The sequence below is a fragment of the Petaurus breviceps genome, unplaced genomic scaffold (assembly GCF_028583685.1).
Source record: "Petaurus breviceps papuanus isolate PSGF00001 unplaced genomic scaffold, PetGlider_PUasm1.0 185, whole genome shotgun sequence".
Taxonomy (NCBI): domain Eukaryota; kingdom Metazoa; phylum Chordata; class Mammalia; order Diprotodontia; family Petauridae; genus Petaurus; species Petaurus breviceps.
The window spans coordinates 15,540,945-15,565,337 of record NW_027185797.1 but is presented as its reverse complement, the minus strand read 5'-3'; the positions used below and the strand labels follow the sequence as shown (position 1 = coordinate 15,565,337).

The 24,393-nt window shown below is 42.8% G+C and overlaps 2 protein-coding genes and 1 long non-coding RNA gene across 8 annotated transcripts in view; 1 reads left to right on the top strand and 2 right to left on the bottom strand.

The window, feature by feature from the left end:
• LOC138161689 (uncharacterized) overlaps window positions 1–19,666 on the top strand; it is a 185,685-nt gene extending 166,019 nt beyond the window's left edge. For all 4 annotated transcript variants that reach the window (XR_011168436.1, XR_011168439.1, XR_011168438.1 and 1 more), the window contains 2 exons: window positions 17,474–17,606; window positions 19,549–19,666. This is a non-coding gene — a long non-coding RNA (uncharacterized lncRNA). The remainder of the gene's footprint in view (window positions 1–17,473; window positions 17,607–19,548) is intronic.
• Window positions 1–24,393, bottom strand: part of RPL15 (ribosomal protein L15) — a 431,201-nt gene that overhangs the window by 277,690 nt on the left and 129,118 nt on the right. The window lies entirely within an intron of this gene.
• LOC138161686 (ubiquitin-conjugating enzyme E2 E2) overlaps window positions 20,625–24,393 on the bottom strand; it is a 409,692-nt gene continuing 405,923 nt past the window's right edge. Inside the window, exons 4-5 of one of the 2 annotated variants that reach the window (XM_069088486.1) lie at window positions 22,043–22,123; window positions 20,625–21,429 (exon numbers count right to left, since the gene is read on the bottom strand). In XM_069088486.1, coding sequence (XP_068944587.1) covers window positions 21,332–21,429; window positions 22,043–22,123 — 179 coding nt within the window. In that variant the 3' untranslated portion in view covers window positions 20,625–21,331. The remainder of the gene's footprint in view (window positions 21,430–22,042; window positions 22,124–24,393) is intronic. The other variant, XM_069088487.1, reaches the window with a different exon arrangement.

Below are 24,393 nucleotides of genomic sequence, written 5' to 3'. Positions count from 1 at the left end.
GCAGTTCTTTCACATGACTGTTCATGGCTTGGATTTCTTCCTCTGAAAACTACCTGTTCGTATCCTTTGACTGTTTATCAATTGGAAATGGCTCTTTTTCTTGTAAATTTGACTCAGTTCTTTATATATCTTAGAAACAAAACCTTTATTGGATAAACTTGATGCAAATTTTTCCCCTCAGTTTCCTGCTTTGGATTTTTAGCTGCAGTGGGTTTTTTTGGTATGTAACATTTTTAATTTTATGTAATCTAAATCCATTTTGTCTCCTGTGACTCTCTCTCTTGTTTCATCATGCATATTCCTTCTATCCATAGATTTGATAGGTAATTTCTTCCATGTCCCACTAATTTGCTCATGATGTCATCCCTCAATCCTGCCCCCATTTGGACTTATCTTGGGGTACAGTGTGAGATGCTGATCTATACTGAGCCTCTGCCAGACTATTTTCCCATTTTCCCAACAGTTTTTGTTGAATAGTGAGTTACTGCCCTAATACCTAGGATCTTTGGCCTTATCACACAGTAGGATATGAGAAGCAGGATTTGAGCACAGATCTCCTTGAATCCAAATTGAACACTTTATCCATTGCATATAGTAAGCACTTAAAAATTTTAAAATTAGATAAACATTAAGTCCTTATCATGTGCTAGGTGAAATTAGTCATTTTACCTCCTGTGAACCCCTTTATCTCCATCTCTCAGTACTATACTAAGCACAGGGGATATAAATAAAAGAAAGACAATTCTTGCACTCACAGAGCTTACCATCCAAGGAGGGAAGACCACACATACACAAAATGCTGGAAAGGTATGGGGGGAGGCACACGAGGGAGTACCTGGTCTGTGGGCATCCTGCTCCTTGGAGTTCAAACCGAGCAGAGTGGCAGATAAAAAATGGAGAGTGAGGAAAGCCCAGTGCCCTCTACTAAGGAAAGCTGTGACCCTCCAGCCCTTCAATCAGAGGAGAGCAGAGGCTCAGGGACATGGGCAGGTGTTGAAGATCCAATTAGTTAAAACCAGGATGAAGAGATTTCAGGTGATCTATTTATCTTATGAGGGGCAGCCTGTTCCTTGGAGTTCAAACCAAGTAGAGCTTCGGATTATCATCTATCACTGATCTCTCTCTCTCTCTCTCTCTCTCTCTCTCTCTCTCTCTGTCTTTGAAAGAGCCCATTTATTTTATTTTGTTCTTTCTTTCAGTCTAGAATGTTATTTATTTATTTTTACCAGCACACAAAGCTTGAACTACTTTTGTTTTTAAACATATTCAAGCTTTTAAAAACTGATTTTTGAGGAAAATGATGTATCAGTGTGAAAGGACTTATCACTTAATTTTGGGGGTGGAAAATCAGAGTAGCCATACACCTGGACCCAATAGGTAGGACTACAGGAAGCAGTCTAGAGTGGATAGAAGGTTCAACTTCAAGTCAGGAGGGTTTGGGTTCCAGTTCCCCTTGAAATGTTTCCATAGCTGCATGCCCTCATCTATGCTTCTACAAAGTGGGAACAACACCATCTACCTCACAGAGTTTTCATGAAGACCAGCTTGGGGGGTTGGGGTGTAAGGAATGGCAAGTGCTTGCGACCCTTCAGGAGCTCTATGAGAGTGAGCTGCTATTATCTGCACATGTAACATCATGGTCCTAGGGTAGTAGAATGTAAGCTCCGTGAGGGCAGGGGCTGTCTTCGGTTTATATCTGTAGCTTGGAGTTGTATTCCCAATGAAGATCACCAATTGATTATTCAATATTTGATTGGCTGATGAGTGAAAAGTAAAATCTCGACCCAGTGCTCAGTTTATAATGGTGACCAGTACACAGTAAATGTTTAATAGATGCTTATTGGTGTCACTTGAGTTTTAGTCACTGTGCAAATTTGGTTCCCACAGAACTATCTCCTTGATTTAAATGATGTTCTTACAACACAGGACAAATCATGAGTTTTATTAAGAGCATCACATTGAATTAATGCAAGTTTATCCTTCTTTATGCTTCTGTGGAAGCACTTGGTCTGGAATCACGATGATTCATCTTCCTAAGTTCAAATCTGGCCTTAGATGCTTACTAGCTGTGTGACCCTGGACAAGCCACTTAACCCTGTTTCCCTCAGTTTCCTTATCTGTAAAATGAGCTGGAGAAGGAAATGACAAACCGCCCTAGTATCTCTGCCAAGAAAACCTCAAATGGGGTCATGGAGAGTGTGACAGGAATAAAAAATGACTAAACAAGTAAGTGGGAAAAGATGAATTCTGACTTGAGCAGGGGCATTGAGGCCCTCAGAGTTGGAAGAAGTCTCAGCTGCCAGTCTATCTAATTCACACCAAGAAAAGAAGCCACTTCAATGACATCCTTAAAGATTTCCTTTGAGGGGAAAATCACTCCTTCCATGGGCAGCCCCTTCCACTTTTGGAAAATGGTGTTAGCAAGTTCTTGTCCCAACTTCCTGCCCAAAACTGGCTCTCATAATTTCTAGCCTAGTTCTGCTCTCTGGAGCCAAACAGAACAAAACTAAGCCCTCTTCTACCTCAAAACTTACCAAAACTCAAAGGCAGCTACATAAATAATGCCAACACACTCCATATCAATGTATATTGACTGTCAAGAGAGAGTTTTGAAAAGATTATTTGAGTCACAGAATTAAAGTTGAAATGTTTTGCATGAGGCTCATTTGAATTGGGCTCAACATTTTCACAACAAATGGCAGGTTAGAAAGCTTGCTTATTTACGAGATCTCTATTTTCATTATAAATGAATGAAATTTAAGTCTGCAAGGCACTGTCATGACTGTCTTTAATTTATTTAATAGTTGACTCATTTAAGAAAAGTTTAAAAATGTAGTAGCAACACACATGAGAATCCATATGGGATACTGCTTCCCTTTTCGGAATTCTCATGCTCATCAGTTTTGAACACCAGGAACGTCTCAGAAGGCTCAGGAAATACTTCGAAGCATTTTCCTGACTCTTCTTAGGTAGTAATGCACAGGACAAGGACTGGCATTCCGGAAACTGGCGGGCAACTACAACTATTTCTGAGGCACCTTAACCCCCCAATCTTACAGTCAATCTTTAAATTAGAAAGTTAAAAAAATGATCGAGAAAGAACAATGATCATAATCATCTTTGATTTCTATAATTTATGTGATGTTTCACAATATTTGTATGTACTTTTTCTTGAATATGGTTTGTTTTGGTAGGTTTCTTTTAGCTAAGTGACTAACTATTTAAATACATTTTGACAATTTGTTTATTGAAGAACTTAGACCAATATGACTAGACTCTGTTATTTTGTTAGTATGAGAACTTCCAGGGTGAGAACTCTCTCCACTGATTTATATCGCATCTCATCTATACTTTTGGGCAGCTAGGTGGTACAGTGTCTATAGAGTTAGGAAGACCCCAGTTAAAATCTGGCCTCAGACACATACTAGCTATGTGACCTTGGACAAGTCATTTACCTCTGTTTTGCCTGACTTTCTTCATCTGTAAAAAGAGCTGGAGGGGCAGCTAGGTGGCGCAGTGAATAGAGCACTGGCCCTGGAGTCAGGAGGACCTGAGTTCAAATCTGACCTCAGACACTAAACACAAAAACCTAGCCATGTGACCTTGGGCAAGTCACTTAACCCTAATTGCCCTACCTTCCCCCCTCCAAAAAGAAAGCAAAGAGAGCTGGAGAAGGAAATGGGAAATTACTCCAGTATCTTTGCCAAAAAAATTCCAAATGTGGTCACAGAGAGACAGACACCACTGAAACAAGAAAAATACCTATAACTTAGGGTCTTAGAGAGTTTCCTGACTGTCAAGGAGGTTAAGTAACTTGCCCATAGTTAAGTCTTCCAGATTCAAAGGAGAGAATGAGGCTGAGGATTTTGCCTAGCTCTGCTTCACTTAAATCCGATTCACAAGCAAGTCATCACCCTCATGAAGTCATTGGTCCTCTTTGAGAATGAAGGATGAACAATAGTCTGTGAGTGGTAGGAGCTGCCGTCTGGGGACCCAACCTGCCAGTTCAGCTTGTTATGGGAATGCTGCTATTTCTTCTCCTTCCTTCACCACATATGGTCTTTCCACTTGGGACATCACAACCTGACATGTGGGTGCTCTCTCTAAATGAATATAACTTTTGGTCACTTATATTTTATAAGATATCTTGGGGTTTGGAGGCTAGTTTTTTAAAAATTCTATTTATTTTTTTTAAATTGGGACAATTTACTTTTTTTTTTTTAAATAAAGCAATCGGGGTTAAGTAACTTGGTCAAGGTTACACAGACAGGTGTTTCTGGGTGGGTACTAAGTGTCTGAGCCAGGATTCTATTCCAGGTCATCCCACCTCTGGGGCTGGTGCTCTTACTCACTGTGCTACCTGGCTGCCTGGACAATTTACTCTTTATTCTTTGCAGTTTTCACTTATGATTTCTTGAAATAATAGCGCTGAAAAAACAGACTTTACAAAAGCTATTGTGATTCACATGGAACTATTTGAGTACACTTTTATACCCAAATCACTCTGGCTTTCACTGAATGGTCAATAATAGGCTTTAGCCTAAGCCTTTCTTGCTCATTGTTTCAGTTTTGATGACTTATAGTGAGTTCAAATAGCAATTGTTCTGGCCAGAAACTCTGAGGTCTTCCTCTCCCAAAGTGATATTTTTGTGATGATAAATTAGTCCATCTTTTGTCTCAATTCTTCCCTAGCCCTTAGTCACTAAATGGGCATTGCCTTAGGCAAACTGAGACCTGGGAAAGACCTAAACTTAAAAAGGCCAGTCACCTACTGCATCCTGGGCCATCACCAGTCATAGTGACCCATGTCTTGCCACTGAACACTGATGATTCTGGAGGAAAGAGTGAGGCTGGTATCTTTACATAGCTCTGCTTCACTTAAATCCAATTCATGAAGATGTCAAGACATCACCCTCCTGATGTCATTGGTCCTCTTTGGGAATGAAAGATGAACAACAAAAAGCACCTGGACTGGAAAAGGCATCTACTGGAGTTCTCCCTTGGATTTCTAGGTCACCACTGATTCTGGTCCTCTTCTTGATATTTGTGATCTGAATTGAGCTCTCCTCATTGTAAAATTTCACACCTCCACCCCATTTTAATCACTTTTATCCTCCTTGGGTTTCAAATGTCTTAATTTCTCTAAGCCTCATTTTCCCCAACTGTAAAATGAGTGTAAGACCAGATAACCCCAAAGTTCCACTTCTGCTCTGATGACCTGGTTAGACTTCTTATGTCTTTAGAAAGATCTACTTTTCTAATAATAATTACTAGCATTTCTATAGTGCCTTACATGTTATCTCATTTGATCCTTATAAAATCAATGGGAGCTAAGTGCCATTATTGTTATCCCTATTTTATAAATGAGGAAACTAAGGTTGAGAAAAATTTAGAAACCTGTCCCAAGTCCCCGAGGTGGAACTTGAGCCCCGCAGTTTATCTCCTGGGCCACCTAGCTGCCTATACACTGTTTATTGGATGAGTCAGCCAGACAGATGGAATTTTTTAAATGATGCCAAGAAGACTCAGGTAGCTTTGGAGTTTGGTGGCTGACGAGGTGCTGATGGGACACATCAAATGCAGGTGAAGACTCTTTAAGACAAGCCTGGAACCGGGCAGCTGGAAGAGCCTGAGGAAGAAAGCTTTATGTTTCTGTGCCTTTCCTCCCTTTCCGGTCCAGCCCTATCTATGACAAAAATCTGGCAGATTAGGAAAGGTGATTAATGCTTGTCATGCTTGGAAGACAGAGCTTATAAATGTCATCCTGTAAAAAAAACTTTTTGTTTAAAAGACAAAAACAAAAGAACAGTTAACACAGATATTCCGCCTGCTATTTTATAATATGTCATCTCCATCACACCAAGTTACTCAATGGCTTCCGCAGAAACATTTGATGTTGTTATTCCACTTAGCAACAGACCCAATCTACCCTATAGGGTGTTTGGAGGTTACTATAACAGAATTTGGTGTGATGAAATCCACCTGGTCTTTATTCCCAAGCCATGCAATGGCTCCCCATCTCCCTCTTCTATGCACTGAATGGGTCCCTGGGGAGATCCAAATGAAAAGATGAAAAAATATGTGATATTTTCATTTTAATTGGGTTTCTCCAAGAAACTCTATGCTGAATAAATTCATATTTAGTAGTGGATTCTAAAGTAAGCAGTCATTTGGCTTATGATTAGAAGGATTCCAACAAATTTGCTCCCCATTGGGCTTCTGGGACATTGTCTTTTTAGATTGTGAAATTCTTTTTATTAACCTCAAGTTTCTGAAAAATTAAAAAAAACCCCAACAACCCATTTTTGTAGCCACACTATTCTACCAGTGACACTTGTGTGGCCACAGGTCATGATCATGGTCTCGAAAGAATTAAAGATGAAGCGTAGCACAGAGGCAATAGGGAGGTCTACAGTGGGTGCAAACAGCCTGCAACGCATTGCAGATGAGGAATTCTGCTGCCTTTAAGGTTGTCATGGGAGAAGTGCATGACCAGAAAAATATACATGGTGAGAGGGAAGGATAAGTAATAGACATTCCACAGTCCATTGTCAAAAAGCATTCCCTAGAATGTAAAGCAACTTTGTAAACAAGGACTTTTGCAGCAGGGAGGTTCAAGTAATATTTTCTTCTTAAGTAACAAATGCTCTGATGCTTGAGGGACTTCATCTCCAGCAAGTTAAATCACCATCTAGGAATGTATAGTATGAGCATCTTGTCACGTACATAGTCATCCAGGCATCAAAATGCTATATCTAGACACGTACATCTTCCTTTTGGGGCCATCCAGTGTCAGTCCCTTCTTTTGTCATCTATAGTCAACTATCGCTCCTTAGTACTCATGTAGGAGAGCAGAAACATAGATAATTCCAAAAAGGAAATGCCTAAAAATGATGGCCATGATGAACCCTTGCTTTTATAGAATAACAAGGTGGTGGGTTCTGATCATGTAGATATTTTATAGGTGACCAGATCTCTAAGACATCCCCCAAATTTTCGAATGGATCCATGATAGCATCTTTTTAAAGATGCAGTTTACCATCCATTCATGTATGCCCATCCAGGGCATATGAGTTCACTCTAGGCAGGCCATCTACCATGTTGGTGAACCACTCTCACTGTCTCCTGTCATCAAAAGGATGTGAGATGTGCAAATATAGCGATATCTTCAGACCAAATGCTCATATGGAATATTAGTGGCTGACCTGTATTAGAGTCTTCTGAGCTCACAGTGGCCTGATGAGCCAAGTCAGACACACTGTACATTGACCCCAACATAGTGATGTCATTTGGTCCTCTTCAATTAGAGAGTACAACAACCACCCAAGTCTGTTATAAGAGATCTCTCATGGGTTGGGGTGGTCATGTGGAAATAATTGCAAGGTAAAAATTAAACATCATAAAACCAAGAAAAATGCCCTTTTCAAACCAGAAAACACTATAAAAATAGCTTTGTTATTATTATTAATTAATTACTTCTCATATGATTCCTTTTTAGTAGCAGATTTAGATTTCAAATTATGCTTGGCATGGGCTAATATTAAGGCTATTTTTTCATTCCCTTGAACATATGAAACTATTTGTCTCTTTCTGGCTTCCTATTACCTTCTCTACAGTAAGTCTTCAAAACCTTTTCATCTTTTTTATATACTTCTAAATCTATGTCTTTATACATCCCTTTAGGCTCAAAAGATGAAGTGAACCTTGACTTTCCCAGACTAATTCCTCCACCTGTCCGCTTTCCCCCATTCCTCCCCCACCCCCATGTCCTCCGTGATACACACAACTCTCCAGGATTCCATTTTCTCATTTGTAAAATGAGGGCATTGAATTTGATCATGTCTATCCTTTCTCCAACATGCAACCCCTCCCTCTCTGCCTACAAGCATCTTCATAAAGTCTCCTTTATCCAGTAATAATCTTCCTTTGACCTTGCCTCATTTCCAACATATTATTGCATCTTTCTCCTTCCATCCACTGCCAAACTACTAGAATGAAGGCTCTTCAGTAATCCCTCAACCCCTTGCAATCTGGTTTTCATCTCCTCTACTCTATTGAAACCATTTTTTCCAAGGCCACTAATGATTTCCTTATTGCTAAAGCCAGTGTTGTTCCCCCCCCTCCTTAGTTATCTTCCTTGTTTGCTTATAGCTTGTAGAGCTGTTGACTTTCTTGATACCATCTCCTCTTCCTTGGGTTTTTGGGATATAGCACCTTCACAGTTCTCCTATCCCCCCACCCCCTTTGATACTCTCTATAGGAGGACATGCCTCAACGTGTTGCCCTTGGCCCTCTTAATTTTGTTTTCTCCTCTGGAGAACTCACCTGCTCCCAAGGCTTCAGTGAACTCCAACTCTGGCCCACTCCCAAATCTATGCCATTAATCCCAAACCCTCCTCAGAGCTCCAGGCTTACGTTTCCAGTGGCGTGCTGGATAGCTCCAGTTAGGATGTCTAGAGAATACCTGAAACATAAGAAAAAATGACTTCCTCCAACCCTTCACAGCCTGCTCCTTCTCCCTTCTTTCTGGTGATACCATGGTCTGTCCTATAACCCACAGCAAACTCCCTAGATCTGTTTTGGCTCTTCCCTTTCTGTCAACCTCCACATTCAATCAATTGCCAAGTTCTGAAAATCCTTCCCCTGTAGCAGCTGTCCCCTCTTTTCCGCTTCCCATTGTCTCTACAGTATTTTAAACCTTCCTCCTCCTCTTCCTCAAAAAGCATTTATTAAACACTTACTATGTTCTAGGCACTGTGTTAAGTGCTAGGGATATGAAGAAATCACCTTTTTCTTGGAGTAACTATCAATCAACCAACAAACATTCATTATGTGTATTCTATGCGTTAAGTGGTGTGGTAGATACTAGCAACACAAAGATAAAATAAAATAATCCTTGCCTGCAAAGCAGTTATATTTTACAAGCTACTGTTGCAAAAGCCCCCAAACCCATTTTTCTATCTTTAGTTTTTTCCTTCTCCTGCCTATCCTTCCCAGACTTGCCAACTTACCCTTTTACAGAACATCTAATGCAATGGGGGTCAAAATTAAATGGAAATGGATACTTGCAGATTTAGAAAATCACAAATTAACATTATCTATGTTGTACTACATTTCATTTATTCTATTAACAATTTTCAAATTACACTTTAATCCAGTTTGGACCCACAGGGAGTTTTATAGGCTTCTGGATTCCACATTGAACACTTCTGATAGTCTCTGCTTCTTCTTTTAGGGATGGGGACACTGAGACAGAGAGAGGTAAAAATGCCTTGCCTATGGGCATCTCTTTTAAGACACAGATTTGGTTATATTACTGTCCAATGGAAAAAAGTGACTTTCCACTGCCATGAACTTTCAGTCCAGTTTTATAATTTATTTGTAGGAATAATATACTATAAATTAATACACTATATACTGTAACATGTGCTATGTGATATTACTTTAATCATAGTATACATAGGGTAATATATGTTACATATAAAAATGCACACTAGATTTAGGTTACATATGTATTATTTAAAAATAACTTAATAACTTGAGAATATGCAATGCAAACATCTGTACACTCCAGCACTTCAGCATTTCCAAGTGACTACAAGATATTAATTTTAAAAAGCCCTTCATAGGGAAAATGAGTGTAAGATTGAGCCGATGAAATTTCACTCTATCAAGCAACCAGATCACTCAGGAGCCATCTGGGGCTCCCTACTGCTACTGTTCTAATGGGGATTCCTTTTGTGGATGATAGCTAACATCTACACAGTGCTTACTATCTATTTCTTATTAGACATGCCCTGAGGTCCCTTCCAAATCTCCAGAACTATGATGCTTTCATTCCCTCAGCTTCTGCTTATACTCTCTTGCTTTTCAGATGACCACACATCGACTTATTCCATGCATCTTGTCTCTTCTTCCCTAAAAGAATGTAAGCTCAAGGGTCAGCTAGGTGACACAGTGAATGAAGCACTGACTCTGGAGTCAGGAGGACCTGAGTTCAAATCCCACCTCAGACACTTGATACTTACTAGCCATGTGACCTTGGGCAACTCAACCCCAATTGCCCTGCCTTCCCCCCTCCAAAAAACAAAAAAAGAGAATGTAAGCTCACTGAAGGCAGCCTCCTCTCATTTTTGTCTCTGCACCCCCAGGGCCCCATGCCCAGGTAAAGGGGTTTAAAACATTAAATGTTTGTGGAACTCAACAGAGAGGGAAAGTGTCATTTCTCTATTTTTCTGAATACATTGTCTTGGCTGAATGTAACAAAGCCTAAGTTTCAAGAACACTCCAGTTTTCATTTTGTTTGTGATGGGGCCTGGTGAGTGAAGGAAAACCAGATCGTGAACTTATATTGAAATCCAAGTGAGAGGCTCCATTGAGGAAGAGCAATGGGGCCCATCCTTAAGACAGAAAGAAGTGAGCAGTCCCAGTTTGGTGGCAGCTGATGTATACGTTTGGTATAGACTGAAAGAGAGTTAACCTTTTGGGAAGCTAAGTGATAGCCTCTTCTTCCTGAGTTCAAATCTGACCTCAGACACTTACTAGCCTTGTGACCCTGGGCAAGTCACTTGACCCTGTTTGCCTCAGTTTCCCTCATCTGTAAAATGAGCTGGGGAAGGAAATGGAAGACCACTCTAGTATCTTTGCCAAGAAAACCCCAAATGGGGTCATGAAGAGTAAGAGAAGACTTAACAATGACAAAAGTTGACCTTTTGCCTATAGGAAGTCATAGTATATACTTGTAGAACAAAGGAAAAAAGTCAAAATATTGTCCACCCTTGTTTATCAGTGGATTATTTGGTGTGTGTGTGTGTGTGTGTGTGTGTGTGTGTGTGTGTGTTCCCTTGCATGGACACACCACTAGTCTGTGTGCCAAGTGGTCACAAGTGGAGAGAGGGAGTGTGGATGTCTGAAGGTGTGGCTTGGAGACGTGGTCTATGGTCTCTTGGCCGTCATGCTCTCCTCAATGAGAATGAAGGTCTCCATAGCAATATGCTACACGCCCTGATACTTTAGATCTTTGTATTAAAATGCCTTAAAGTCCAGGAAGTAGACAGCTAGGTGGCACGGTGAACTTAGAGTCAGGAAAACCTGAGTTCAAATCCTTCTTTAGATGCTTACTAGCTGTTGGGCAAAGCACTTAACTTCTAGCCTTAGTTTATTCACCTGTAAAATGGGGATAATTATAACCTCAGAGGGTTGTTGTGTTCAATGGAAACAAGGACTTTACAAACTTGAACTCACCTTATGAATGGCAGGGATTATTGTTGTGTGGCTTGTGGTGTCTCCTGTGGTACTGAATAATCATGGATTACGTAGAAACAGAGGTGGAAGATGTGCATTGGGTTTGCTGGGGGGACAAGACGGGATGGGAAATAAGGACTTCCAGGTCAACGAAGGAGGGAAAACTAGAAAGGGATCAGGGCAGACAAGGCTGGAAATTGAATCTAACTTAGGTTGGGAGAATGGAGGATGTTAGGTCCTTGTCCTCAAACTATTTCTTGTTCTGTTGACATGATGGTAGGATGGAGTAGTGGATAGAGAGGCAGCCTGACTCTGACACATACCCTGGGTGAATTATTTAATCACTTAGAAGTGCCCAACTAAGACAAGTTACAAGGTTGTTACTGAACTGCATTGGTAGAGGGATTTTCCATGCTTAGAGTTCCCCACCCAGGGGGGGATTGTAGGTCTCAAGCCCACACCCCAATCACCACAAGATAGGTAGGCTTTCCTATTCTTGCACACTTGATTCTCTTTGACTGCTGAAACTTTGATGTTCTTCTACCCAGTCCCTAAATCCACAGGACCATACAATATTAAACTGGATACAAACACTTGGGAATTCCATGGATTTGATCTTTGGTTTGACTGGGCATAGCAAAATGCCTTTTTCCACCAGTCATTTTGTGGGAATCAGTGTGGCAGTAAAAAGTACTGTGGCCTTGGAGGAAGAGAATTTGGGTTCAAATCCCATTGCTGACTGTGTGGTGCTAATTACCATTAGCAGAATGGTTAGGGGTCTGGAGTCAGGAAGACCCAAGTTCAAATCTGGTCTCAGACATTTTATTAGCTGTGGGACCCTGGGTAAGTCACTTAGTCTAAGTTTCCCCACTGGTAAAATGGAGATAATAATCACAGCATCTACTCTCCAGGGTTGTTCTGAGGATCAGATGGGACATTTGAAAGTACTTAGCTCAGAGCCTGACACACAGAGGGCACTTAATGTTTGCTTCCTTCCTCTGTAGACCCCAGTTTTCTTATATGGTCTGTGAGGACCTTTCCAGTTCTGCATCTCTGAGATTTCAGAAAGAGACTGCTATGGGGGCCCCTCGGTACCTGACCCAAAGCTCTCCACCATCCAACTATTTACATTAAAAAAAAACCCCAAAGCCCTGCTCCTCTGAACATGGACTCCCCTCCCCCCATTCCATCTGTACCCTGCTACTTGGTCCCCAGCCACCTGGAACTCATGGGTCTTTCTGGGTCCTTCCCAGGGGCATGTGTTCTACATTTTCTGACTTTAAAATGCCCAGTCAGGCCTCATTTATAGTAACTTGCTGATCTATTGCTTAAAGGGAAGGGCTTATGTTAGGGGATTAGGTATGGAATGCAGTGCCCTGCTATGGGTTCTTGGTGATGGTTTAGTAAGCATCTTTAATAAGCTATATTAGAGAAGGGGACAGAATCCTGGACTCTCAGAATGGGAAGGGACCCGAGTGCCTGCCTAGGACAAGTTCCTTTCAGATCAACCAAAAAATGTTCCATGGGTGTTGGTAGGGAACTCAGAGGTCGAATAGTTCAACTCTCTCATTTTACATTTGAGTAAATTGAGGTAGGGGAGATGAGGTGACTTCCCCAAGGTCGCACAGATGTCAGAAGTGGGATTTAGACCCGGGTCTATGAAAAGCCTACTATGTGCCAGGCATTGTTATAGGCACTACAGAGGACTCTTCATATAAATCATCTGTTTGCCCCAATTCTACTCTAAGGACAGAAGGCCCCGTTCCCCAGAGCGTCCTGGGAGGGGCATCTTTATCCACATGTTTAGTTTCCAAAGTGCCCAGTTAAAGATGGAACAGATTGGAGAATGACTCATCCCTTGCCTTCCAGGCAGCTCCTCCCCAGAATGCAGCTGTGGAAACACGTGCCCTAAGGCTCCCCGCTGCCCCAGGCCTGGCATCTGGATGATGGAGGAGGTCTTCACATCCACTGTGGCTCCGAGGGCTTCCTAGCCCCAAGATTTGCTGTAAAACCTTTTCCTCTCCCTCTGCATCACCCAGAGAGGCTCCTTGAAAGGATTCCTCTGGAGATGTCAAGGCCTGATGGTGCATGGGGCTTTCAAACAGACGGCTGGGTTTTCATCCTGACCTCTGACTGCTTTTTAATTTTACAAGCTGAATGGAAGGCGATGCTGGGCATGAAGTGGGGAGGAGGGCTTGATCCGGCTTTGATGAATTCAGAGAGTTTATTGCAAAAGCCAGATATCCTTGAGATGCCAAGACCGGGGGAAATTCCTGCAGGTGTTTGCCCTACTTTGCTGTCAGGCCCAAGTCTAGGGAAGGGATGACCTCATTCTCCAGAACCTTTAATGACTCTCCTATTAGCTACAGTGGAAAGGGCTGCCAGGCTCAGGATGGGGCTCTAATCCCATGCATGTGATGGTGGGAAAGTCACTTAACCTCCCTGGGTTCCAAGATGTCCTAGGATGAGGTGGAACCAGCAGCCTTTGAGGTCATCCACATTCAGAGAATGTGACTGACTATGGAGTAAGACCTCCAAAAAAAGCAAACTATTTTCTTTTTTTTTTTTCCCTTTCTCATGGTTTTTCTCCATTCATTATAATTCTGCTATGCAACATGACTAATGTGAAAATGTGTTTAATGGGAATGTATGTGTAGAGCCCATATCAGATTGTAAGCCATCTTGGGGAGGGAAGGCAAAGGGAGGGAAAGAAAATTAAAAACTTATGGAAGTGAATGTTGAAAACTAAAAATAAATAATTTAATTAAAAAAAATAAATGAGGAACAGGTGGACTTCAGAAAAACCTGGAAAGACTTGTATGAACTGATGCTGAGTAAGTGTTGCTGTGTACAATGTTCTCCTGGTTCTGCTCAGTCACAGTGTGTGATGGCTGATTTTGATAGACTTAGCTCTTCTTAGCAATGCAAGGACCTAAAACAGCTCCAAAGGACTCATGATGGAAAATGCCATCCACAGCCAGAGAAAGAACTATGGAGTCTGAATGCAGTGAAGCAGACTAATTTCCTTTTTTGTTTTGGTTTGTTCTTTCTCATGGTTCCTCCCTTTCATTCTAATTCTTCTATACAACACAACTAATGTGAAAAGATGTTTAATAGGAATGTATGTGAAGAGCTGATGTCAAATTGCATGCTGTCGTGGGGAGGGGAAAGGTGAGGAGGGAGAGAAAATGTAAAACGTATGGAAGTGAATGTTGGAAACTAAAAATAAATTAACTTAAAAAAAAATACAATCCCATATACTAAAGGAAGCATTTTCCACTGACCTCTTAATTCTCTTACTTTCGTTGTTAACGATTTCCCATTTACTTCCGTATATAGCTTGTTTCTACATATTCCTTTGCTTGCTGTCTCTCCCTTAAAGGTGTGAGCACCCTGAGAGTGGAGACTGTCATTTTTTGCTTCTTTTTTCCATCTCCAGCCCGTAGCACAGGGCCCTGCACATAATAGGTACTTGGTGGATGTTTATTGACTATGGACTGACTGATTTGGAGTCTTCCTGGCTCCCTGAAGGGGTGAGGGCTATTCATTTATCTAGAAGACTCTCTGGAGGCCAAATGAGGTTTCAACTTCTGCTGAAGGTCTGAATTCCAGGACTTGACCTCAACTAGCATCAATCAATTTTGTGGACAATCAAGCCAGCTGGGCCTTGCCCCAGGCCAGGCTTCCAAACACCTGCCATTTATGCCATTGAGTGCATGACCTGGTGTGATAGTAATGGCAATTAAAGATTCCCCTGTATTGGCTTGGTTTTCAAATTGATTGTGTTAAAACCCAGAGCTTGTTAATCCCACCTGTGGGATGGACTTGTTGATGTGAAAAGAAAGTCCTGAACTGGGAGGAGCTGGTGACATAGATTTGGAGAGACACAAGAGAGAGGCAGAAGAACTTTTTGGAAGCAGCACCTCGTGGAGGCAGAGAGAGAGACTGAGAGAATTGCTGGGGGCCACCTTGAATCGCCCTGGACTTTTGAGACCTGCCCCCCAGCTGCCAAGGACTGAGGAGACATGGCTGTTTTGCTGGTACTTTGTCTGTCTGTTTTGATGTTGTTTTGCCAGATTTGTCCACTGGTGAAAGACAGTCCTCCTGTTGAAGAAGTCCTGGAACCTGGACGTTGGCTAAGAAGCCCTGAGACTGTCCTGCAGAGAGTGAATACTGTCCATTGGTGAAGGACAGTGCTGTTGTTGCAGGGGTCTGGGAACCTTTCTGTTGGTTCAGAAGCCCTGAAGAAGGATTTTCTTGTTGTATGTTTACAGAAATCCTGGGAGAGGGTTTTGCTAATGTTTTCAGGGGTTCTAGGACTGTTCTACAGAGGATGAATTAATGAAGAGACTGGCAATGTATCTTGTGGCCTTGCTAAGCCTTGTCTCCCCAGGAACTAAGATTGCTGAGAACTTGCCTCATGTCAAGATGAAGAAAAGACCTCCATTTGGGTATTAAGTGCTGTGCTTAAACTTGATGTAACTCTGGGGTAGATTCAATTGTGATCCAGGGGTGGGGAACTTTTGACCTTTTTGTGCTTTGTGATTGAACAAATGAAGGTACAGCCTAGGGGTGGAGTAGTATTTAGAACAGGGACTTTGTAATTAATTGATTGATTGGAAGGTCCTGGGGTGGGGTAGTCCTTGGAGATTATTTAATCAGCTTAGTAAATGCTGTATTTGGAATGATGTCATGTTTTGATCTTCTCTGTTCTTGGTTGGTCACTGAATAAAATGGAGAGCACCTATGCTGGTATTCTGAACCTTGGGAAGTTGCCTTTCCTTGGCATGACATTACATTACACCTGGGAACTCCCAAAGACCTGGAAAATGCTACAGCAATCCCTCCATGCAGGACTAACGGGTCATCATGACAGCATTTTTTAGATATTGAGAGGTATGGTGATAAAGCAAAATGTCAGACCTGGAATCATATAGATTTAGGTGCGAGTCCTGCCTAATACACTGAACAGTTGTGTTATTCTAGGCAAGGCCCATAACCGACCTCTCTTGGCCTTTGTTTCCTCATCTATTAGGGAACAGGTTGGACTTGGTGACCTGTGAGGTGTTTCCAGCTCTAAACTTATGATCCAGACATGTGTGACCTGGGTGTGAGCATTTAATGATCTCTGGGGGGCATCAAGAGTCAGGTAACCTTCATTCATGCACGTAACCTTTTTGTAGCACAAATGACCTTTGACAAAGTCTCTCACATGGGTCTTCAGTCCAGCACTTAGCTGCACTGAGCCTGGCACACAACAGAGGCCTAATAAATGCTCATTGACTGACTCACAAGGCAGATCTAAGACAGGAAACTCAGAGTTCTTGCTCCTAGCTCCTGAGCTAATCATCAACTCATGTTTCTTGCTAATTTATTTGTGATGACAAAAAAACTCAGGTCGTCTGAATCCAGAGTCAGTATATAGAATGCAACTCTGGAGTCAGGAAGGCCTGAGTTCAAATCTAGACCCAGACACTAACTAGTCAAGTGACCCTGAACAAGTCACTTAATCTGTCTGCCTTGGTTTCCTCATCTGTAAATGGGGTTAATAATAGCACTTAGCTCATTCCAGTCTATCCACCACTTAGCTGTCCAACTGATCTTCCAAAAGACAAAGTCCAACAATATTATCCTCTTAACCAATAAACTCCATCACCACTAGTATCAAAAATAAAATCCACTGTTTGGTATCCTACGTCTCCAGTCTTCTCATGCCCGACACCCCCACATATTCTGAAATCCAGTGACACCGGCCTCCCTGCTGTCCCAACTCTGGGGTTTGTAAGTGGTTGACCTCCATGCCTGGAATTTTCTCGTTCATCTCTGCCTCCTGGCTCCTCTAGCTTCCTGCAGGTCCCGGCTGAACCACCCTCTTCTTTCCCCACCCTCCTTGATGCTAGTGCCTTCCTTCTGTGGGTTCTCTCCCCAGTATTGTTTCCTGGCTTGTCTGGACATAGTTGTCTACATTGTCTCCTGCATCAGGCCATCAGCCCCCCAAGCGGAGGGGCATCTTTTGTCATTCTTTATCTCTGGCAAAGTGCCCAGCACTTAATAAATATTTAACCCACTACTTCCCAGGGGAGTTGTCAGGATAAAATGAAGTAATATGCAAACCTTCAAGTCTTCTGTAAATGCTAGTGACCATGACAATGGTGACCAGGCCACACCGCCTCCCTCTGCATGAAAGTTGCACAGTCACACCTAAGAATTACTTTTCTCTTATGCTCAGGCCAGGGCTCCTGATGCCCTCTGTGGTGCACTGATTCCCAGGGAAACCGCCACACTACTCCTTGGCCAACTTCGTCCTCTCACCAGTTTCATCGGGGCCTATGAACACAACTACTATTGGATGCCTGTCTGAGGTAACTGGGAAAACATGATGATTTTATTTTCAACCCCCTTGCAAAGGTGAAGATACATTCGATTGAATTAGTGAAGCCAAATCTCCTGCCTTGAACTTTATTTTTTCTTGATGACGGGCAGTTGATAACATGTAAACATTTCATTTAACACGGCTCTAAAACCCTCATACAGGCAGTATTCAGCATGTAAGGGCCCACCAAAGGCAATGAGATCATTTGTGGGACAGCACCCAGGTAATTTAGGGATCTGTTTCCTTCACCTCCAAAAGTGAAACTGGTCAAGTTTTTCAAAGTAAAACTGCCTCTCTCTGCTCTTCTCCCCTTACAAAATCCATTTCAATTTCATTTTTCATTTAATTGTTGAGGTAATGATTGGAAGCCTGTTGGCAGAAGTTTCCTGTAGGGGTCACAGAAAATGCCTCTGCTTCCTGGCATCCCAAGTGAAGAGGCTTCCTTCCCTAAGAGCTCTTGGGCTCCTGGAGAGACATGCACAGCTCAAGCCAATTTCTAGGTTGGGAGTCCCGGGTGCCTTTGTTTGGGAACTATGCCGAGCTCATAAAAATGAGGAGAGATTTGATAACCTCTTCCTATCATGGATGGATATAAAACCTGAAAAATAGCCCTGAGCAAAACAAATGCAGACCTAGGACTGGGCTTCCTTCTGGAATTGTCAGAGGTACAGACTCTTAAAGCCCTGTGTTAACCCAAAACAGAGCCTATCGGAGGCTACTGAGTAGAATTTTGGAATGTATTATGTGAAAGATGTCCTGGGAGATGACCTTTACCCCCTAAAAAAGAAAGTAAATTTAAACATTAAGTTTGCAAAAAAGCAAATCTCACAGATGTAGTAAGGTTCTAGGCACATAATTAGTGCTTAAATGATAACTGATTGATAACAGGTTGGTGTATATAATGTATCCCCTCCCCCCCCAAGATTTGTAATGCATTTTATGTACACCTGTCTATTATATAGGGCAGTTAGGCTGCACAGTGGATAGAGTGCTGGGTTTGGAATCAGGAAGACTCATGTTCATGAGTTCAAATTCAGCCTCAGACACTGGCTGGGTGACCCTGGGTAAGTCGCTTCACCCTGTTTGCCTCAGTTTACTCATCTGTAAAATGAACTGGAGAAGGAAATGGCAAACCAGTCCAGCATCTTTGCCAAGAAAACCCCAAATGGGGTCACAGAGTCAGACACTCCTGAGAACGATTAAACAACAATAAATCTGATGACTTCCAGTAGAATGGAAGTTGACATAGGGTATCTTCAGTGCCTTGTAGTATGGTGCCCGGCACATCATTGTGTGGTTGTTGAATCGCTTCTGACTCAGGGGTGACCCCGGAGACTATGACACGCTAATACCATCCATGCAGTTTTCTTGGCAAAGAGACGGAAGGGGTTTGCTGTTTCCTTCTCCAGTGGATTAAGGCAAAGAGAGGTTAAATGGCTTGGCCAGAGTCACACAGCACAAGTGTCTCAGGTTGGATTTGAACTTAGGTCTTTTTAACATCAGGTCTGGCTCTCTCCACTGAGCCTTGCACATAGTAGGTATTTAATACATACTTGGTGAATTGTACCAAAGTCTGCCCTTCTAAGCTTGAGCTTTTTTCTCAAAGGCACAGAAACAGGAGATTGAAGGCTTGGCAGATGAGGAAGTCTAACAGCAGTAGGATGTTCTGATGGATTCTCTAGGAACTTCTGACCTTCCTTAATGTTGCTAAAAGCCATACTTTTTATTTCATTTCCAACAGATGTAGTGCTAAGCATAGTAGTTTGTTCCGTTATCTCCACAGCCTTTGATGAGCGATGATCATAAAACAGTTCAAACAGCAATGGTAAGTTAGGATAGAATCTGAGCATAAGCAAACATCTTTTCTTGATCCGAATGTTGGAATCCTGTACTGTGTACTCTATTTCAATTTTACCTTCTCCTTTTTTCAGACTTTGGTGTTCTAAAGGGGCGAAGAGACCTCAAAACCAGGAAGACAAATGGAAGATATGCATAACTTGAGGAACAATGCAGGCATTTTAATATTAAAATGGAATTCCAATATTTAAATATATGCTTATCAACTCCCTTTTTGAATATGAGGAAAAATGTGTCTCTAATATTAGATATTAAAATTTGTGCCATTTAGGAAGGAAATGTCAGAAAACAAGTGACATTCAAATTTTGAGAAATGAATAACTTAGGCCTGTAAATGCAATGATAAGCTGTAGTGCTTTTAACAGCTCTTTTGAACACTAATAATGATAATAATAGCTCACATTCTTAGAGGACTTAAGATTCACAAAGCAACCCTTTGAGGTAGGAAACAGGAGGATAATTTATCTCTATTTTAGAGAAAGGGGAACTGAGGGTCAGAGAAATTTTGGCAGGCCCCTGGTCACCCAGCTAGCAAGGATTTGGACTCCGGCCTTCTATTATCCATCACACAAAAGCGTCTCCCAGAGGCATCACCCAGAACTGGCAATCATTAATGACAGGAAACAGGGACTTTCCAATATGTCCGGCAACACAAAGAACATTAAGGTAGCAGCATTTTGGTCGATGTTTTCCAGACTACAACACCCACATATTTCCTTGGTAGGACTGAGCTCTCCTCCCCTAGCCGCCTGCCTAAAATTAGCCTGAAGGTCAAAGCTGGACAGAAACACCCTGGCTGCTGAGTAAGCCCACAGGGATGGCTCAAGTGAGCTCATTTTTTCCTATAGAATAAAAAAATCAAGGGAAAGAGGCCATTGTAACTCTAGGAGCAGACTGAAGCCCAGGAGGGTTCAGTGAGCTGAGGGAAAGGCTCGACTTTCACTGGGAAGTGATTCTGGGAGTCAAGCATTTTGACTGCGGCATAAAAGATGGGTGTGCCCGAGGATGCTTGTGCAAAAGAAATCCTCCACTTGTCTGTGAGATGATGTGACAGCTCTGAGATTCAAAGGATGCTTCATCCCATAACTGAATCGGGTCAGCTTCCCCATGCCTGCCCTGCCCCAATATATCGACAGAAAGCTACCCCAAGTGCGCGCACCCGCCAGTGTTTTATTGAGTGCTCTCATAATACAAGTGTACATCAACTGTCCCACAGTCAAAAGTGGCAGGTCCCTAAGAAATTTACAAGCACTTTAAGTAAATCAAAATACATATTATTTTGTTCAACCCAATAGCCTTTTGTGTGGGAGACAGAAGGCTAGTGATAAACAGAGTCTCAGTAATGCACAGTGATTCTTGAGTTTAAGCCTTTATACAAAACTTGTTCCCAGTAGCATGCACCCTCCATGAAAGACTTCAGTACAAAAAAATTAACCCTAAACACTACATTGAAGTAGAAACGAGATAGAATTCTGAATTTGTTTTGTTTTCCCAAAGACCACATAAAAGGAAAAAAAAAACCCACACATGAATACAAAGCTTTGTGACAAAGCTCTATACTATTACCGATCCAACATTCTTTGCACTGAACTAAAACAAACAAAAAAAAACCAAACCAAAACCAAAAAAAAAAATTCCCATCTCTACTTGGAGGGGAAACATCTTTCAAGTTAATAGAATTGAAAAAAAAAGGGGGGGGAGGGGAATAAAATAAAAATAATAAAAAGAAAGGACAACATCTTGTCACAAAATGGTTCAAAATGTCATAAAAATAAGACCACAAAAGAGGGAAGGGCTATCGATGCACTTGGTGAATGTGCTTGCGGAGAGGTCCGTCCAGAAGCCGCGCGGAGGTGCCTATGTCGCGTATCTCTTGGTCCACTGCCTGGCCATTCTGTCGTGTTCTGCTCTGTTGGTCATGTACTGAGTGGCGATGCTTCCCACCAGGGGGTCAGCTGGAAGGAAAACAAGAGTCATGAAGTCGTTACGGGCACGCTCTCCTTCCTATTACAGCGAAGCAAGGTGGCAGGAAATGAGGCGCAGTTTAAGGAGAGATGGGACCGGGACAGCTGGGATCGGTTTTGCCAGAAGAAATGGGCTCGATGGGGTGGAAATGACAAATGAAGCCAAAGGCAGCCTGTGCTTGGGAATCAGGGACTACCTGGGCCCACAAGGTCAAATTCCCTCCTTTGTAGTAGATATTTTAATGAAGAAATTGGGGGGGAAGGAGAAAGGCGGATCAATGGTTGAGGATGGGCATATCAGGGATAAAACATCCCCGATGGAGGGAATTTGGGAATGACCTCCTAACTCTCCTGGAAGGGCCTGAGGAAGCCAAGTCAGCAGTTATGTTTAAGTTAGGTTTACTTTGGGGAGTGCTGTAAGCACTTCTTTGAATGTTCCCATAATGTCCTTAGGGCAGCTTCTTTTCAAAACCCAAAGGGTGGAGAGGACAGGGGTAGAATGTCGAGGAGAGAACGCTGTCAGGAACCCCAGGAGTCCTCTCCTTCCACCCCTTCATTTCCAAGATGAGGAAATCGAGGCCTGCAGGTGGGTGTTGTGACTTACCCAGGGTCACCCAGTTAGCAAGTGGCAGAGCTGATATTTGAACCCAGGTCCTCGGATTTCCAAATCCAACCTTCTCAGGTCCTGCCATGGCGTAATTACACACTTACTGTTATGCTCAGGGCACGAAATTAATTCTGCCTTAAAATGTGGGGAAGGAGGCAAAATAGAAGGAAACCTGTTTGTTTGCCGAGAAGAACATTGTTACTGAAGTCTGACAGTTGAAACAGGAGATGAGCGACAGCTGGTAGGTGAGGTAACCCTTTGTACTGATGCCATTATAACCCCCAAATTAAAGTATGTCTCATAAATGCCCTTTCTGTCTTTGTATTCTTGGTGCACAGAAGAAGGGGCATAGCAGGTGCTCAAGACGCTTTTTTGGGGTGGCAGTCAGGGTTAAGTGACTTGTCCAGGGTCACATAGCTAGCAAATGTCAGAAGCAAGATTTGAACTCAGGACCTTCTGAATGCAGGGCTAGCTCTCTATCTACTATGACATTCAGTTACTCTGAGAGGTAAGAGGGGTTTGGTGACTTGCCCAGGGCCATAGAACTGGTGAGCACCCAGCAAAGTCTGGAAAGATTTTAAGTCAGACATTTTCATCCTGAGAGCTGTGTGATGCCCAGAGACCACCGAGCTGGTGTGCAAAGACCACCATCTCCTGTGAAGACCTAACCTGCTCCTTGTCTGGGGTGAAAAGACTTAGGGAGATTCTGGAAGAGATCTGGGCCTTGCTTTGCTTGGTGACCTGGAGGTTGAAGCAGGAGTGCAGAGAGGCAGATGCTGTCCCAGTATGGAAGGGACTCTGCAGGCAGGGGCTCCCACCCACTGGGGGGTCTTTTAAGCAAGGGCTGGATGAGCACTCAATGGGAATATTGTCAAGGGGAATTCTTGTTCAAGTACAGGTGGAAATAACGTGATGCCCTTGAGCTCTGAGACTCAGTGAGTCTTCAGACAGCCTTTTAATTTAGGTTTCCTAACAGACTCCCTGAAGGCAACGGTCACCTTATATGTCTGGGTCTCATCGCTCAGCAGTTGCCGCCCCTCACAAGGTGGCTGGTTGCTTTTCTTCGTTGCCTGACCCAGATGCCCGCCCACCTCTCTTTCCCCTTTACCACTACTCAGAAGAAGCCAAGAACACCTGGTGCCGACATACAATACCTGGGCCCTGGCCTGGGCCCACTAGAATACACCCTTTCAATTTGGACTTAGTCCCTACGGATGACTTCACCAAGTATGAAAAGCCGCCACACCCTCCACACATAGCTCCTCCAGGCTGTGGCAGCAGGCCACACCAGACACACCCTCTCCATTGCCTCCCAGTCCAGGATCCCACTGGAATTGATCGGACAAGTCATGGAAAGATCTGAATCAGGCACCTCCACCCAGAGGAAACATGTGCTTTAATTCTGGGCTGTCACAGGGACATGAATCCTGAGCAGGGAGGGGCCTCCAGGACCATGGTGCCCGCTCCCTCCTGGTACAGGTTGCATAGTCTAGCTTCCCAAGCCTGGTATTACAGCTGAGGGCCTCCCATAAATGGTCAGCAAATGCTGAGACAAGCAGAACCGGTAGTTTGGCTTACAAATGATCCCTAAGAACAAACACATTAAAAATCTACCTTCACCTCCAAATTTGTTATTTCAGAATCGCAGAATTTTAGAGTTGGAAGGGGCTTCAGAGACTGACTGGCCTAATCCACACCCCAGAGAATCCCTCCATAGATTCCAAAGCATCACCCACACGGTGCCCAAAGACCTCCATGGATGGGGGCGAATTCATTACCCTCTGAGAAGGTCATGAAGGATGCCTCCATCATGCTGCCAGACTCTACCTGTCAGCAAGATTTTTATATCAATTCCCACTGTGTGTGCATATGCATAGGTATGTATGGTGGGAAAGGAATATATATATTAAATCTACATAAGGGAACATATAAATTATGTATATATAAAGCAATATATAATTTATGTAGACAAATGAATGTATATAATGTATGAGCGTGTACACACACACACGAGCGCGCATACACACACATCTCCTCACTTCTGGGAATTCGTAAATGTCTGGGACACATTCCCCGCCCCCTTCTATTTCATAGGTAATAGCCAGCTTCCATTCAAGCGCCTCTTGGTTGGCCTGTCCTACAGAAGACATGTCCTGATTCTTCTTGGCTCTTGCAATGACTTAGACCCGCTCTGAATCTCTGACCCTGCGACCCCAGACTGTAAGCAGGCTCCACAAGCGCAGGGAATACCTCATGTTCACCTCTGCATCCACAGGGTACCTGGCACACACCAGAGGTTTCTTTACTTGTTAAACTGAACTGAATTATTAAGGATACGTGTCTACAAA